General features: G+C 40.1%; 1 protein-coding gene across 2 annotated transcripts in view; it reads left to right on the forward strand.

The window, feature by feature from the left end:
- Nucleotides 1-18762, forward strand: part of FAM120B (family with sequence similarity 120B) — a 1321047-nt gene that overhangs the window by 1282766 nt on the left and 19519 nt on the right. For both annotated transcript variants that reach the window (XM_044066895.1, XM_044066905.1), the window contains exon 10: nt 10326-10386. In XM_044066895.1, coding sequence (XP_043922830.1) covers nt 10326-10386 — 61 coding nt within the window. The remainder of the gene's footprint in view (nt 1-10325; nt 10387-18762) is intronic.

Below are 18762 nucleotides of genomic sequence, written 5' to 3' on the forward strand. Positions count from 1 at the left end.
GGCCTTTCATTCTCCCCCCCCCCCCAGTTAACAGTGACTAGATGCTTCACAACTGGAAGGGTGGGGGCAAACTTTATGGGAGAGAAAGCACAAGGCACATGATCCCAAACAGAGGCCACTTTTCACATCAATATGTTGGAGATGAGAGAGCAGCCTTCCTAGTGTTGCGGGCCTTTCAGGACTCTCTCTCTTTGGATGTGATATCTATTCAGACAGACAACATGGCAGTGGTCTTGCGCATAAGCAAGTAGGGAGGAACCAGCTTTTACCTCTTCTGTCAAGAGGCCATGAGAGTGCAATAGTAGGCAATATCCTCTCACCACTTTCTAATAGAAATGCGTATCCCAGGGAGATCCAGTATACTTGCGGGACTGAGCAGATTCATCCTGTTCTTTCATGAGTGGTCCCTCAATCCTTTAGCAACAGATCAGATTTTCAGCCAATGGGGCCAACCTTTTTGCAACCTCTTCACCTCTTCCCACACCAAGTGCAGCAAGTTTTTCGCTCCAATTCCCTGAGAGGGGGAGTCACACAGAGATGCTGTAATGCACCCTTGGCATGTGTCTGCTTTATGCCTTTTCTCTGATGTCCTTAATTCCCAAGTTTCTACAAAGGCATCTGTCATGTGGGTTACAGTCATCCCAGAAGCCCTTTATTGGCCTCAACAAGTGTGGTTTCACTTCCTCTGGCCTCATCTAGTTCTCCCTCCCTGGATGCCGGGCTCGGGCACAGATCTTCCGACTCACCCATACATTCAGATCCCCTAAATGACAACATGGTTCTCTATAATTCCAATGATCATTCTGCAGTCCAACATTTCATCTTCAGTTGTTCACATTTTGTCTTCCTCCCCAAAGCCCTCTACTAGGAAACTTTATAATATCAAATGGAAAAGGTTTTCTGTTTGGGCGATTGAAAAGAATATTAATCCTTTCTCAGCCCTTTTTCCGGGTATTTTGGACTTCCATGCATATCTCTTCCAATGTGTAGAAAGCTATTCCACAATCAAGGCACAGTTAGCTGCTGTTTCTTTCTTTAATATAGGTGCAATCCATACCCCCTTCGCATCTCTTAGATTATCCAAGCCTTTCCTCTAAGGTACCTTTTTACTACACCCTTCGCTCATAGAACCAGTCCCTCCATGGGATGCTACTGTTGTGCTACAGGCTTTGACTAGGCTCCCATTCAAACTTGGTTCTAAGATTGACTTAAACTTTTTATCATATAAAATTTTATTTCTGATGGCGATCACCTTTGCCAGTAGAATTTTTGAGCTCCATGCCCTTTCTTCAAAACCTTTCTACCTAATTTTTTTCACTAGGACAGTGTTATTGAGAACCAGCCCCTCTTTCCTTCCTAAGGTGTCTTCTGAATCATCTGTAAATCAGTCAATTAATATTTCAGTGTTCTTCCCAACTTTTTCAAACAAAGGTGAATATATTTTGCATTTGATTGATGTCCATCATCAGCTGCAGTTTTATTTACATCAGCTGAAACCTTTCAGAAAAACAGAACAGTTAACTGTGTCCTTTTCTTCAGATGAAGTGGGAAAGTCAGTCTCCAAAGTCACCCATTCCTTAGGTTCATAGGATGATACTAGGCTATTGGCCCAGAGGCACTTATAAGCCTAGCCAGGAATTTCGCCCATGTTCCCTCAAAGTCAGCACCTGTTTTCCCTGTCCAGCAGGGACACAGGTGGGATCCTAGGGTTTAGTTTCTGTTTCCCATCCAGTCATACAGGTTCCATCTGTCTCTCATTCTGCATCTCTTTCATTTATCAAGAAAGAGGACTGGCACTCCAAGGGCTCATTCCACCACATCTGTGTACTCACCATAACGATAGATCTGTATTGTCTGTTTCTGTCCTTCCTTAACTGTCCTCCAACCACTCTCCTCCTAATCTTTTTCTTAATTATATTTCCTTTCTTAGATGGTTCTACCTGACCTCTCCATGGCTACCGAAGTTTGTGCCTTTCTCTTTCATTCTCTGCATTAACCATTCAGTGGTTAGGTTACTTATGTTATTTGTCTACTGATACCCTTTTTTATTAGTGGGCAAACTCAATCTGAGGTAGCTTATTAAGAGATTATGAGTAGGAGAAAAGCCTGAGTACCAGATGCAAAGCTTGCAACTGGCTGAGGCAGGATCCAAGATCACATCCAAGATGCAAACAGACAGCTGTTGTTATGGTGAGTTAATTTTAACATGGTTAGTTAGAGGTTTAATAGGAAAATCCCAGGTATGATTTCTGATTCCACTGAACTTGAGTTTCTAGTTTTCTTTGTGATAGCAGTTATCCTATTTGTAATTATAAAAAGGACATCTTCCCTTTTGTCTGTAGCACTTTTACATATGTTTTTGCTTTTTGTGAAGTCTACACAAAATATTTCTGCAAGTATTTTCACTATGTCCTGCAGGTGGGTGATCTCTTCATTGTATATCACTTTGAATTATAGTTTCTTGCTTGTGCTATATATAGGAACCATAACTGTGTAGCTCTGAAATATCCCTTCAAACATGGTAATCCCAAACCACTTTGTTCTGTTGGAAGAATCAACTTATCCCACTTGACTCTTGCCCTCTTCCCCTCCCAGATGAAGTCCTTCAACTCTTTAGTAATTGTTATCCACATCTTCTTCTCTGGTTGATAAAAAAATGCCTGAACTGTGTATAAAACTAAAGGGACTAAAAACATTTTCACTCACATATCCATGAAACATTCCATTTTCTCAGTTTTTGTATTATCTATTGTTTAGTCTCTTCCTGCATATCCTTAGCTGCCGCAGCAGAATCCTTTTTAACACATGCTCCTACGTATTTAATTTTATCATGTCCCCATAAATATGGGTATTGCTGAACCAATTTATGTGTGGGTACATAGTTTACAGCTATTGCTCTTGCTTTATCTTCATTAATTTTGTATCCTGAAAAGACTTGAACCTGTCTCAGAATGTTCCACAACACTAAAACTTTCTTTTCTGGTTTCATCAGGTACAAAATAATATCATCTGCAAATAAAGCCAACTTTTCTTGATTACCATACCAATTATATCCTTGAATTTCTGGGTCCTTATTTTCTTTGCCAGTGGTTGTAAATGTAACACAAATAAGCAAAGGGGAAAAAGAGACACCCCTGCCCTGGTTTCTCTTTTCAAACAACTTATCAGAGAGGAACCCCCCACACACACACACACTTTAAATTTCACCTCCGATCCCTCACATATTCTCTGATTAACCTTATTATTGTGTCAAGGAATGCAAATGCTTTCATTGCCCACTCATAAAATCCCAGCTTACTATATGGAATGTTTCTCCGCTTCAAGACCAATCAACAACAGTGGTACTTTCTTACATTCTGTTTCCCTCTGGATCATCATTGTTTTATTAATGTTGTCAAATGTTTGCCTCCCCTCCCAAAAAACACATTGTTCCATATCTGTCAATTTTGGCAAAATGTTTACATTCTTTAGACGTTAGAGACATAAATACTTTATAGCCATAGTTTAGAATTGAAATGAGTCTATAGGAAGCTGGATCTGATGGGTCTTTACCATCTTTAGATATTACAGCCACCACAGCTCTCTTCCAGGATGTTGGTGTTTCTACTTATTTTAAAATATTTTAAACAACTCCTTCCAGATCTTTATCACTTTCTTCCCTCCTAACTTCCAAACTTCCGTAGGAATGCCATCTGTTACTGGAGACTTTCCTTTAGATTGGTTGTACCTCACCATTTTATCTCATCTCCTATCCTGTTAATAATTGTGCCTCATCTACCTCTAATGTTGGTGCATTTAATTCCTCCATAAATATTTCCATTTGTACTTTTTATTGATTTCCACTTTTCTCTGCTTTATACATATTTTCGTAAAATTTCTGAAATATTTCTAATACCTCTACAGGATCTCTGTTTATTTTCCTTGTTATAGGCTCCATAAACTTGGCAACACCCCTTTCTACTTTCTGTTGCCTAAGCCGTTGTGTTAAAAGCTTTTGTGCTCTGAAATTCTCAAAAAAAAACAGTTGCTTAACAGCAATCTAAGATGAGAAATTACTCCTGTACACTAAAATAAAAATAAACTACCAGCCACAATCTGTTGAAACTGAACAATAAAACTCTTTACTTGAAATAAAATTGAACAATGCACTTTGCACAAGCAAAAATAAAACAAAGGATTTAAACAGAGATATGGCATTTAGTAAAACAATGTTGACAAATATTTAGTTCTACTAAGCACTACCCAAAAGATTTACTGTATTCTGTCTTCCTTGGAGCCCTTGGTTCCGACTACTCTGGCGTAGACTGCTTTGGTTCCAGTAGCTTCCTCATCTTCGGTTCTGAGAGTTGTCTTGAGTTCCTCCAAGCCTTCGGCACCGGAGGTCTCCTGGGGGTCATGATTCTCTGGTCGGGTCTGAAGGGCGTGGATCAATTTCTTTTCACCTGGAACCATCCATGTCCCTCGGCACCTAGGTCTTTGTAAGATTGACCCATGGTTCTGTTCCAGAGGCTGCCTCCTCGGTGCGGGATGTGACCCTCGGTTCTCAAGGAGTCTGTTTCGGTTCTGGGCTCCCATCCCTCTATGGTGGGGCCAGCCTTTAGGATAATGGCAAAGGCATTGTCCATTGGAGACTCTCAGTCTTTGCCATCCCTGTTGGGACAGATTTCTACCTCCTCTAGACCTAAGCTACCATCAGTCTCACCCATAGGACAGAGGGCACAAAAGTCCCAGGTGACTCCCACTTTAGTGGTCTCCTCTTTGGACACTTCCCTAGATCATCCCCCCAAGGGAGTCCCTGAGAAAAAGAAGTACAAGAGGAAGCACATGGACTCCCCGGAAGAGTCCTTCACAGAACATACTGATTTTGATGAAGGGGAAGGCTCCCCCAGGTCACCCCCTGATGATGTTTCCTTCGGGGGACATCCTAGAAATCCTGAGACAGAGGGTTGGCTGATCCTCCATTCAACCTTCCTCAGAGGAATCAGTATACCTGGAGGCTTTTCGTGCCCAGCCCTCTACTTCTTGGATCTCTCCACCCGCTGATGATCTCATTAAACTGATGATGATGATGTGAAAGATGCCCAACTCCATAGATCCAATCCCCAAGAGACCCAACCGGATATTATCAGTACCTAAAGATGAAACACATTGGTCTAAAGGGATTCTTGTTGACTCCATGGTGATAGCAGCCACTACCAAAAAGGAACTAGCTGAAAAGAGTCCGACTATCCATCCTCCTAACAAGGAGTCTAGGATGTTGGAAAAAATTGGGAAGCGTGTTTATGCTTCAGCAATCTTCATTCTAAGGTCCTTGAATTATATGACATAGTTTACCAGATTACAAGGAGACTTGATTAAAGAACTTTCAAATACTCTGTCAGGAGCAGTGGTCGAAGAGGTCCGTGACAAGGTTTCCTCGCAGCTTGCAACCCTTGATGCTGTCTCCAACTCGTCCATGAGGCTCATTGCCCATGCAGCCGAAGGGATGACCAGGGCAGCGGGTTCAGGCATAGCCATTAGAAGCCATTCCTGGATGCGCTTGTGTGACTTTGTAGAGCCATTTAAAGCATCATTCGTCAATGCCCCTTTTGACGGATCCACCCTTTTTGGCCCAAAGGTAAAAGACACCCTAGCCAGATGTGAGAAGGATGGTAAGACCCTATCTGCCATAGGCATACATTTCTCCACTCTTCAGAGGCCTTATTCTAGGAACCAAAGAAGTGGGAGATTATGGTTTAAAAAATCCAAAGGGTCTTTCCAAAACTCACGAGGTAAAGACTTTCCCCTGGGCAGAGGGGGAAGCAATGGAAGGCATCGCCTTAGGGCAGAAATTGACCACAGTAGCAGGGATCCAGAGAATCTCTCTCTTGCACATCCTATCAGCATCCCTGAATGGGGGCCCATTTGCCTTCCTCTGCAGGCAGTCGGGGGGGGGCAATTATCCTTGCATCTACCTGCCTGGCAATTGATAACTTTGGACAAATGGGTGCAGGGGATAATATCCAGAGGGTACAAAATTCCACTATCTGTAAGTCCCAAACCCCAGAAAAAACTCCCAGATGTTCCACCTCATCAAAGGGAAGCAGCAGCCTTAGAAATTCAAAAATTGCTTGGAAAAAGAGTCATGCAATCAGTCCCACCCGACCAAACAGGATCTGGGGTTTATTCAAGATTCTTTTTAGTGCCCAAAAAAAAACAGGGGGACTGGAGACCCATTTGTGGATCTCAGCCAGTTTAACAAAAAAGGCAACTGGATGTGCTCTATAGACCTCCAAGATGCTTATTACCACATAAACATGGAAAAAAAGCTCCATTGGGTTTCTATGCTTCTGGATAGGAGCTAGTCATTTCCAGTTCAGAGCACTGCCCTTTGGTCTCAGCACAGCCCCCCAGGGTGTTCACCAAATGCATAGCAGTGGTTGCAGCTCATCTCAGACTGCAAGGTTTTCGAGTCTTTCCGTATCTTTACGACTGGCTCCTCACCACTACCACCAGGCATCTTCTAGAACAGGCAAGAGATTACACCATAAATATTTGTACATCTCTAGGCATAACAATAAATTTCGAAAAGTCCAGCCTTCAGCCTTCTCAGCAACTGGATTTCATCTGTGCTCATTTAGATACTGTCTTGTTTGAAAGACTACAAAGCATCAGAGTCCAACTCAGGCAAATTCTCCAGAGCAGTACGTTTCCAGCAAAACTTGTCCTTCAAACCATAGGCTCTATGGCTGCATCAGTCACTCTGGTTCCTCTAATGAGGTTTCAGATGCGAATCCTGCAGTGGTTACTAGCATCCCAATGGTCTCTGATACATCAACCGATGTCTCATCTAGTGTTGATTACCAACCATTGCAAACAGGATTTCAAATGGTGGCTACTCTCCGACCAGATTCTCTTGGGCTCTGCCATTCATTCTTCCTTAGCCCCAAGCCATAGTGACCACGGATGCTTCCCAGATGGGGGGGGGGGGGGGGCATTATCTGGGAAAGACAGTCCTAGGCACATGGTTCCATTTGGAAGCTAACTTGCACATCAGTGTTCAGGAAATGAGCCCAGTGCTGTTAGCGTTGCAAGCATTCCAAGATGCCCTTCCTCTCAGGACAGTAGCAATTCAGACAGACAACATGTTGGTAGTCTGGTATATAAACAAACAAGGGAGAACCAAATCTTACCCGCTATGTCTGGAAGCACTCAGAGTTTGGCAATGGGCGATTTCTTCCATCCGTTTTCTGATAGCAACGCACATTCCGGGAAGTTCCAACATGATAGCAGACAAATTGAGCAGGTCTATTCTAATGCCTCATGAGTGGTCTCTCAGTCCCGTAGTGGCGAACAAGATTTTTCACCATTGGGGTCAACCTTGCTGCGACCTCTTTGCCTCTCCCATGAACAACAAGTGCAGAAGTTACTTTGCCCTAATCCCCCCTCCAGGGGAGTCACCCAAAGACGCTCTTCTCCATGATTGGCCTCCCGGTCTGCTACCTGCCTTTCCCCCAACTCCTCACATATTACAATTCCTAAAGAAAGCCAAAAGGACGGAAAATTCAGTAATCCTCATTGCCCCTTTCTGGCCTCGACAAGTTTGGTTTCCCTTCCTCTGGCCTCATCTATTATGGAAACCATGGATTTTGGACCCAGTTCTAGATCTGCTAACTCACCCAGAGGGCATAATTCATCCAAATCTCCAACATCTCAAGCTCACTCCGTGGCTTCTCCAATTCCCATGATTGCCAGGCATCCTTTCCTTTCTTCTCCTGTCCTACACATTATTATTGCTCATCACAAGCCACCTACTAGAAAACTGTATCAATGCAAGTGGGAGAAATTTACTAGATGGGCCTTGAATAAAGGATTGGACCCTTATACCAGCCCAATTCATGAAGTTCTGGATTTTCTAAATACACTTTTCCAATCTGGTTGCTCTGTATCTATGATAAAAGTTCATCTGGCAGCAATTTCAAATTTCTATTCAGACTTGAATGACTCTTCTCTGATGTCTTACAAGCTTTGTAAAGCTTTTTAAAAGGACTTCTGATAATAAAACCCTCATTTAAAGAACCAGCTCCCTCTTGGGATCTGACTATTCTTCTTCAAGCTCTTACTAGCATCCCTTTTGAACCATCAGCATCTTGTGACTTGAAATATTTATCCTGGAAGACGTTATTTTTGGTAGCTATTACTTCTACAAGAAGGGTTTCTGAACTGCAGGCTCTATCATGCAAATCACCCTACCTAATTTTTTATAAAGATAAGAGTCGCACTCAGAACAAATCCATCCTTTTTACTAAAAGTAATCTCCGAAACCAACATTAATCAGTTACTACAATTACCAGTCCTTTTCCTTAATTTTTCTAACAAAGGGGAATATGCCCTTCATTTGCTAGATGTGCACAGACAACTACATTTTTATCTTCACAGAACTAAGGAATTTAGAAAATCGGATCAGTTATTTTGTAGCATTCTCTTCCCTCCATATGGGTAATCAAGTTGCTAAGGTTACTTTAGCTAAAAGGCTCAGAGACTGCATCATGTTCATCTATCACGCTGAAGGACTTCAACTTCGCAGACTAGTTCAAGCCCATTCAACAACAGCTGTGGCAACAGTTTTTCATGCCAGAGCTTCTCTAGAAGACATTTGTGCAGCAGCCACATGGTCCTCTGATCATACCTTTATCACTCATTACAAATTAGATCAGGTTTCAAGGGGTCGAGCATCTTTTGGCTCTGTGGTGCTTTGGAATATTCTTCCATGAGACCTTACATGGCTAAAGTAGCTGGGGATTCTGTCCTAGTATCAAGGATTGGGTGAAGATTGACAATACCAGATAAAGAAGTTATGTCTTACCATAACGTTGCATCTGTGTTGTTGATCTTCACCAATCCTTGACATCCCCACCCACCTTCCCCAATCCAGTGACTCTTAGTAGATCAGATTAGTCCTAAGCTAGTTTCTCATTAAGGGCTCATATATGGCTTTGTTTTCTATATTCTCTATAGTTAACCATATTTTGTTTTTTCTATATAGTATTTATTTGACAAACTCGATCTGAGGTAATCTCTGTGAGGAGTGTTATGGGTAGTGCCTGGTTTGAGAGTTTGGAGACCACGAGCTGGAAGATATGGCCGAGTCGGTTCCAAGGTTCGGAACCGAACCCACTGTCAAGGATTGGGGGATGCTTTTTCGATCTTTAAACAAGCTGTCAGTGATGGTATAGATATCAGCATCCTCCAAGTAGATAGAAAAAAGCTTCTAAGTCTCACGACATTGAAAGTTAGCAGTGCAGAGGCTAACTTTGTTTCTTCACAGCACTTAGTTTGTTGGTTCATTTCCCTGCTAAGATGCTATCTCTGCCGATTTCACATCTTCTTCATGTATCTATGTGAGCTTAACAGTTAAAGTACTCTCAGTATTCCAAAGACACACCAGAAGTTGAATTGTTGCCCCCCCAAACTTCTTATAGGTGCACTTATGATGTACATGTCTGTATATATCCTGTCCTGCCATATACTGGCAACAAGTATCTGTTATCCCCATTGTTTGCTGGGGTATATTTTAGCTCTCCTTTACCTAAATAGGATTTATTTTATTTTATTTTAATTTTGTGTAGGATAAAGTTCATATCAGAAAATGAATAACTTAATATCAGAAATGTATTATCACCAAAGCCAGGTAATCATATGCTTTAGAGGCATTTCATTTTCCATCCTTCAGATGAGACATTAAACCAGAATGCTAGATGCCTAAGATTTTCTCTGTATGGTTTGTGGTGGAGGACAGGATTGAAGCCTGTTGGGCACGCTTACTGCTAGTAGTCTAATTATCCCTTCTTTTCCACATGTTCTTAGTAACATATTCAGTGATGTGCAGCGCTTACTTTGCCAGTTTGTATTGGTGCTGTAACCTTGTTATACTTTAGACAGTTCTGCTGTTTGTATGTTACAGGATCTCATGAGGTAGGCTACTGTACAGAGCATTTGTCTGATAAAAGAAAGAAAGGAAGTAATCACCTATGTATGATCTTTCCTGTTACTCTGTTGAGGATGTAAGATGCATCAGTTGTCTCTTATTTTAACCTTTGCATTTGAATCTGAAGGGTTATCTGTAAATAGCACTTTGGAAAGTATTAGTAGCAGTTTAATAACGGCAATTTATTTTTTAAAGTAAAAAAAACAGGTTATATTCTAGCTCCTTTTTCTTGAGCATTAAATAGCTGTACTGTTATTATTATTATTATTAATTTACCACTTAACTGTTTAGTATAACTTTTCACATCCAGATCCATTTTGTGAAATTCATTTTTCATAAACTTTTTTTTTTTTCGTAGGCAGAGGATACAGACAAGGATTTAGCACTCACAACAGAAGTGGAGACCACTTCAGTCCCCGGTAAGCATATTACTGACCTTTATATTTTACTGTATCAGCTGTTTTTCTGTTTCTGTTAGAGTACGGCTGAAAAATTACATACCCATCACATTTTGTTAGTGCCTTGACAGTAATGTAAAATGATTTGCGTGTCAAAAAAAAAAAAAAAGATGAATGCTGGCAATATTCAGAAGCAGAAATCATCTGTTCTCATACATGACGAAATACATCTCAGATTTGGCAGTATGCTCAACTGCTGTTGTTTCTTCACTTATGGACACGTGGAATAATGATTTTCAAGCAGTTTAGCCTGGATTCATCATAAAAGAATAACTTGCATTTCCTAGTCATAAAAAATAGCTGCAGATGTTAAATAAATAAGCTAACCAACTATCCAGTTAGTAACTTCTGCTGCTTTTAATGCAGCTTTGGTGTTGCTAGGTTATGTTTGCAACACGTGTTGGAGGTGAGTTGTATTTTGTTGATTTAATCATTTGTTAACTGGCTAACTGAACTAATCCACACTGACACACTTAGGTTGCAGCTGTCATGTGGAGATGTGGAGATAAGAAATGAGCAGTGCCATCCGCTGTCATAGAATATGCATGACCTATGGAAATAACTCAGTATATGTGCAGTTTTCAACACTGTAGCCATCAAGTCACTGTATTGTTGTCAGATTCAATATGTTTTGTAAATTAAGTATTTAGAATATATTAGCTTATTTTGAGCAGGTAGGCGGTCTAGATCATGCTGGCTTGTTTCAGCCAAGACCTTATTACAGCACAACATTGTATAATCATCATAATCTAATATAAACAGATCACCTACTGTTTATGTGCAAAACTGAAAATATAGGGATTATTTAAGCACAAGTAAACAATAATGTAAAGCTTTTATTTATAACATACATAATGTGTGTGTGTGTGTGTGTGTGTGTGTGTGTGTGTGTGTGTGTGTGTGTGTGTGTGTGTGTGTGTGTATATATATATATATATATATATATATATATACATATGTATACACACACACATATTTATATGTATGTATATATATTTGTGTGTGCTTGTGTGCACTATTCTTCTGAAATACTAAGAAGTAAATTCTTCCTACCACCTGAACGACTGAAAAATCAGCAGACATGTATACTCAAGGCAGTGAGCAGCAGGAATTATATTGGTGGTAGTAAGTTAGGACTAAATAATATTGAGGTAAAAGATATTGATTTGTTCATTCATTCTCCAGTAACCAGCTTAATCTAGCACAATATTGTGGGAGAACTGAGGCCTCTCCCTGCACTCATTGGGTGTAGAAGAGTAAGGATAATCCTGAAGTGATGTTAGCCCATCTCAGGATGCCGACACACCTCATTCTGAGACAACTCGTGAACATATGAACCATTTGGAGGACTAGGAGTTCAGCTATAAGCATGTCTTTGGGCTGTATAAAATGGTGTGATCAAATGATTAATAAGTGCTGGTACAGCTTAACATGGTCACGTTCTTGATGAACTAAATTAAAAAGTGCTTTAACGGTCAGTCTTTACAGACAAATGTTTTAAGATTTTAATAAATTAAAGTTGTCGATAAGCTTAGTAGAATGTTACATTTATTCTGAAATTTATAAGACTGAATTGTTTTATCAAAATGAGTTTCCTCACAGTAGCATTTTAGCAAAATGTGTTAACCTACCCAAAGATTGTGCAAACTCGAAGCAGATTGTTTTAAGTCAGGGTTAATGGGTAGAAGCCCCCCTGCAGAGAAGAATGTGGGAGGCTTATTTAACAATGTTTGTAATATGTTAGAGCTTTTCTCCACAGGGCTCTGCTAAAAGATCCAATCAACCTGGTAAACAAAAGGAAAATAAAATAAAAAACCTTTCATCATGAGTTTTAGATTATTATTTTTTTGTAGATTTGCTGAAACATTCCCATTGAACTTTGACTCCCTGCAGAATACGCTAACCAATAATTTCCTTGTATACTGACATATAGAAATGGTGACATTGCTGTCACGTGCGTGTGTGTGTCTGGGTGTGTCTGTGTGTGTGTGTGTGTGTGTGTGTGTGTGTGTGTGTGTGTGTGTGTGTGTGTGTGTGTGTGTGTGCGTGCGTGTGTGTCCTGAAAGACTAGGAACTAAATTCTTCCTATCACTGAAAAGCCAGCAGACATTTGGTCATTCTAGTTTGCATATTTTCTAGCTGAAGTACATAAGATGCAAATCCTACTTAACCAGCAACTTTCTTGTTTTTCTGCATCTCTTACTACTTGTCTTATGTCCTTCCCATATATTCTTGAAGCCCATTACTTCAGAGAGACTGTGTCAGTAATCTACCACCATTGCTGAGAAATAATACTTCGTTTCTCTTCTGAGTTGTCTACCTTATATCTTTATAGTGTGACCTGTTTTATTCATTTCTTCTGAAGACTGGTATCCATTTGGACTTCATTGATGTCCTTGAGACGCTTGTTTCTATAGTGCATCTTTTCTGACTTCTTTCATCCAAAACTGTACATGTTTTTAAGAATTATAACCCATTTTCAGCAAAGAAAAGTACAAACATTGTAGGATTACTATCAGATTAAAAGCAAGGGGAAACTTGAATATGAGAATATAACAACAGGCTAACACTATGCCTCCTGATAACAACAGTACATGTGACTTGAGAGAGAAAAATGAAAGAAGAGCATAGTTATAATAGCATTTGACAACATTATTATTTTATTCGTTGATTGAATCAGTGACCCATTCTCCGCCATAATTTGGTTACAAAAGATAAAAATAATAAAAAAAAAAAACCTCCATGTGTTTTACGTTCAAAGTATAAGTAGTAACAGAAGGAACACTATGATGGACAGTATTACATCTGAGACAACCGCCCTTAAAGCTATGAGCATTTGTCAGTTTTAATCCAGACACTCAGAATACATCTGTAAGTCAAGTAGGAGGCCACTGGAGGAGATTCTTATTCATGACAACCAGTCAAGGAAACCACTTCCATTGTAGGGTGGGCTTTATGTTTCAGATGCAGCAAAATCATTTCAACTCTTAAAGCTAATGTAAAATAAAATGCTAAGTTTTCTGTATTGAGATTACATCACATTTCATCTGGCGTAGAAGCCATGAAAGGCAACAGCTAAGTTTCTTGTTTTTCTTATCCTCTGTGATTCAAAAACAGAGATGGGAAGGGAATATTTGAGGCATTAGAGTTAGTCTGTTTGGCCAAAGGCTTGAGATTAGAAAATCAAAATTCTTAAGGAAAGGAGTGTGAATCAGAGCATAGTTAAGATATGAAGGAATGACACACTGATTTGGTTGGCTGCATTTCTAGCACATAATATTAGTCAGCATTGTGAGACAGTGGTTAAGTTTTTTACCTCATAGTACCATTGTCCAGGGTTCACTTCTGGCATAGAGTGTCTATCTGTGTGAAGTTTACTTTTTCTCTCTCCCTCAATGTGAGTGTTCCCTAGGTTCTTGTTTCCTCCCCTTTTCCCAAAAACATGTTAATTAAATGGCTACTCAAAAAATGTGTGTATGTTGTATTTTGTACTGACCTTTGTCTTTGTGCCCTGGGTCATGGCTAGATGGGATCTGAAGACCAGTTATCCTACCCAGTTAACTAATCAGCATCATCAAACCCCCCTTTTTCCCCATTTTCTTCATTGGTCTGGGGTTTTGCATCAACTGTTGCAACCTCTTTTGATTCAGTGTCACTGTCTAACCTTCCTGGATTGTTGTGCCTGACTGTTGCAGGTCTTCTGTCATGCATTCAGTCCATTTCTTTCCTGGATGTCCTCTAGTCTAATGTCTTTCTCTTTCTAAAATCTTCATCAAATCATTTTATACTTTCCTGCACATGTACACAAACCACCAATAATCTGTTCTCATTGACCTTTTTTGAAATTGGAGCTACTTTGTCTTCTTTTCTGATGTAGTCATCATTTCTTCATCTGTCCCACAGTACGCATCCTACCACCCATCTCAGGAACTTAATCTCTGTCACCTCTAGTTTTCTCAACTGTTCTGCCTTCACTGTCCAGTTTTTTGTACAATACAAAAGTGCTATTCACACCTCTGGTTCGTATACCTTACTTTTCAGAATGCATAGGTGACCTTTTGTCAGAAATATGTAGAGCCATAGAAACCAATGCTTTATTTAAGCATATTAAAGAAATAGATGATAAGCATTGTTTTAAATTTGTAATTTTACATATTATTTATGAAAGGATTAGAGGAGTTGATATAAATAATGAAACTAAAAAGGAAGAGAACAAATGGATTATTATATTTAGAGCACAGACACATCCAGGTCTAAAGACATTCACTATTAAACCAGTTTTAAAGGAGCAGAGGAATAAAGTCATTGGTGGTCACATGCTTTTTATCTTGATGGTTTGAATTATGTCAATGGCTCAACAAGTATATTAAGAATTACTTTGTGTTAGTCATTTGCCTGAAGAAGCTATTGCAAAAGTGTAACTTGTGGTGTTTTATTAAAGTTATTTGATACTGGTACTCCTGGTTCCAGATTACTTTGTTTTTTTATTTATTTGTCACTGTCTTACCTTCCCGGATTGTCATGCCCAACTGTTACAGGTCTTCTGTCATACATTCAGTCTATTTCTTTCCTGGATGTCCTCCTTTCTTCCTGTCTTCTTTCTTTCTCTCCAAAATCTTCATCAAATGATTTTATGCTTTCCTGCACATGTGCTCAAACCACCAATAATTTGTTCTCATTGACCTTTTTTGAAACTGGAGCTACTTTGTCTTCTTTTCTGATGTAGTCATCATTTCTACATCTGTCCCACAGTACGCATCCTACCAACCATCTCAGGAACTTAATATCTGTCACCTCTAGCTTCCTCAACTGCTCTGCCAGTCCAGGTTTTTTGTGTAATACAAAAGTGCTATTCGCACCTCTGTTTGTACACCTCACTTTTCAGCTTCTTTGATATTATTCTTTCATATACTACCTCTGGCACTGTGCCATTTAGCAACAAGCCCTCTGATTCTACCTCTGACCTTCTAATACAGACTTCCCTTCTCCTCAACCACCCTTTCCAGATACTTCAGACTATTAACATATTCTACTAGAGTGTCGTTTGTCTCAGTTTTTGGCTTTTGTTGATTTCCCTCATTTACCTACATGAATACCATCTTGTCTGTACTTGTTTTCATCCCATATGCCTTAATTTTTGCATTTCATTCACATATAATTTGTTGAAGTTACTGTTCAAAAGTTGCTTGTAATGCCACATCGCCTACACACAACAGCTTTATCGATCTGCCCCCTCTGACCTGTTTGCTAGTACTGTTTTTATTCCTTGGTTTTATTTCTCTTACTCTTATTTTGCTTTTATTCATTATTTCTCCTGCTTTTCACATGCTCCCCACTTATCTCTAAGAAATGCTTTTTCTCACTCTCCCCTCATTTCCTTGCCTGTTTGAATTTTTCCACTCTGACATTTGCTTTATGAGTGACTAATAAACTCTCTCACTTATAACATGTCAACACGTTTCAATTCTACATAATATTGTTTTAATGCTGGCATATGTCTATTATTACATATGTCATATGCATATTAATATTTGTATTAATCTATGTATTTACAGTATATTAAAATATGATGTCAGTTCTCACCTATGGTTATTTATTTTCTGTTGTTTTATTTGTGGAGCTTTTCTTCCTGGGCCTGTGCTGAAAATAGATAAAATTATCCAGTTACAGTTTCCTGGTAAACAAATGTTTATAAATAAATTAATTAATTAATGAATAGTCATTCTGTGGTACGAACAGCAGTGGGCTCAGAGATGAAGCTTGATGTATACCCACTTCCACTGGGGACCCAGCTGTGAGACTGAATATTGTTTGTATTTGCAACATTGGTCCTTATAAATAGCCTGTACTAATTCTACCAATGTTTCCAGGACTTTAAACCATTGCAGGAATGCTGCGTTCTTGGGACCTTGTCACATGCCAGTCAAGGAATGCTCGTTTGCACTCTTTCCTCATCTCTAGCTTCTTCTCTACTATCTGTCCCACTGCAAATATCAGGTTGGTTACGCCGAATCTAAACTGCTCATCTTACTTTCTGCTAGTCTGTGTACTTGTTTATCAATCACCCTGTCTAGCACTTTCATGCAGTTTGACAGGAGATACCTCTGTATTGCCCACAGTTGTGAATGCCACTTTGTTTTTGTATGCTGGCGCTAGAATGCATATTTGTCATCTGGGATATGCATTTCTGTCCAAAATGTTACGAATACCCTCAGGAGCCATTTCTCCACAAACTTACCCAGCATCTTGATTATTTCTGCCTCAACTTTATTTGAGCCTGTTGCTTTCTCTGACTTTTATCAGTAGTGTTGTTCTTCCAGAGTGGGCTTATCTGCATCTTTCATCATAGGCTGTCTGGGGCAGTACAGCTTCTGGGGGGGGCTTTCTTCTTTCAGAAGCTGCTGGAAATACTTCTTCCAGTTGCCTTTGATACCCTGTAGACTGGTGAGCAGGTTATTGCTGGCATCCCTTATGAATGTTGTCTGATGGCAGCCTCCTTCTGTCTTTGCCTTGCAACCAGTTAGCTTGCTTGTAACATCCGCTGAGTCACTTTCCAGAGGCTGGAGTGCTCTGATGCCTTGCTCTTTGCAATTATGACTGCTCTGTTTGCCTGTTAATTAACAGCTGGCACTCCTTCGCCTAGTTCATCTTTTCTGTCTTTCACTTTTTCCTGCACTCCTCCTTTCTTTTGATAATTTCCTCTGATTCTTCCTCAGTGCCTTTTCCTTACTAGAAGGAAGTCTACCTGAGTTGCCTGTTGACCACTCTTGTATGTGATCTGCAGCTGTCGCCATTTGCTATGCAGAAGTCCAGAATGGCTTCTCCTTCTTTATTCCTGTTGCACCACCCATGTTCTGTCTGTCCTGATATGATGATTCAATTCCCCTATTAATTTCATACCAGATCTTGTTGTCTTACTTTATCTGTTGGATCCTGCTGCTACTGGTGCTTGAATGTACTCCTTTTCTCTTGATCACAACTCTACTGTGGGGCATAGGCTGAGATTATGTATGCTGATTGCAACCTGCCTTTACATTGGAGTCTGATTGGTGTGGGTCTAGCTCTAGTTCTGATGGCATTTCCTCTCTGCCTTCAGAAGACTTCCCCATCACAATCCCCACACAGTTTCTAGTCTGTATTTACCTCCCACACACCAAATAGTAGACTGTGGAACTTAAGCCAAACAGCTTTGCTGCACTGCCCTGGACCAAGATATACAGTCTTCTTCTTACCATCATGTCACCACTTCCAAACAGCATCCTGTCAGTGAACCTGTATGCAGGGTAGCATGTTGACTTGTTTTACATTCAGCGTTTACTCAACAGAGCTCTGCCAGATACCCCATCCTGGGCAACTGGCTAACATATTGATCAAGAGCTGCACATAGGCCCCTAATACCATTAGCATGGGCTGCTGGCATAGATCAGAATGAGCTGCAATCAACTTATCTCCAGCAAACACTGTGCCTATTTCTGTTGTTACTGGTGAACATGACCATATCACTTAAAGCAAAATGTTTACACTGTTGAGTAGCAAGCTCTGACATAGCACACAGTCTGTGATCCATTTTCTCATATCTAAAGGATACTTTCTACTCCATTTTATGCTTAAAATGGTTAATCTGTACAGTTCTTCCCCCAAGAGTCACCACCTAGAGTCTGCACTGCTGACCATGACTTCATTCAATTTTGGGTGTATTGTTGTTAGCGTATAGCTCAAGTTTGAACTGGAAACGCCCAGTGTATCTTGAGAAGTGGGAGGAACCCCAGAAAAATATGGGAGAATATCCATATAGGCATTGAGCAGAGGTCAGGATTGAATCTTGTACCTTGTGCTTGGGAGGAAAATACACTAACCATTATGCCAACCATGTCTGGGAGGACATGACAGTGATGCAGTGATTAGTATTGCTAATTCACAGTTCTTGGTTCTCCAGTTCATTTCTTGATTGAGGTGCTTTCTGTGCAATGCGTGCTCCTCTTGTATCCACATGGGTTTTTGGTGGCTGCCTCAGTTTTCACCCATTGCCAAAGATGGTCCATAAGTGGAGTGGTGTTCCACAAATTTGCTCATAGGTAGGTATGCACTGTGAGCATGTTTGTGCTTCTTTTAGTAGGTTGGCACACAATTCAGGATGAGCTTCTATTCTTTGCTTCAGTTGAGTGTTGGGTTAAACTGCAGCTCTCTCATGACCTTGCATTGGATTAAGTGGGTAGTCAGTGCATTAATTGATTGATTAATTGGATGGGAACATCTTGCTAAGGATGTTGAAATGTGTATAAAGGTGCTGTTAACAAAAAAACTAGTTTTAGGGACCTAATGGCATGATGTGGGTTA

The sequence above is a fragment of the Protopterus annectens genome, chromosome 1.part0 (genome assembly GCF_019279795.1).
Source record: "Protopterus annectens isolate FY-2018-M chromosome 1.part0, PAN1.0, whole genome shotgun sequence".
NCBI classification, from domain to species: domain Eukaryota; kingdom Metazoa; phylum Chordata; order Ceratodontiformes; family Protopteridae; genus Protopterus; species Protopterus annectens.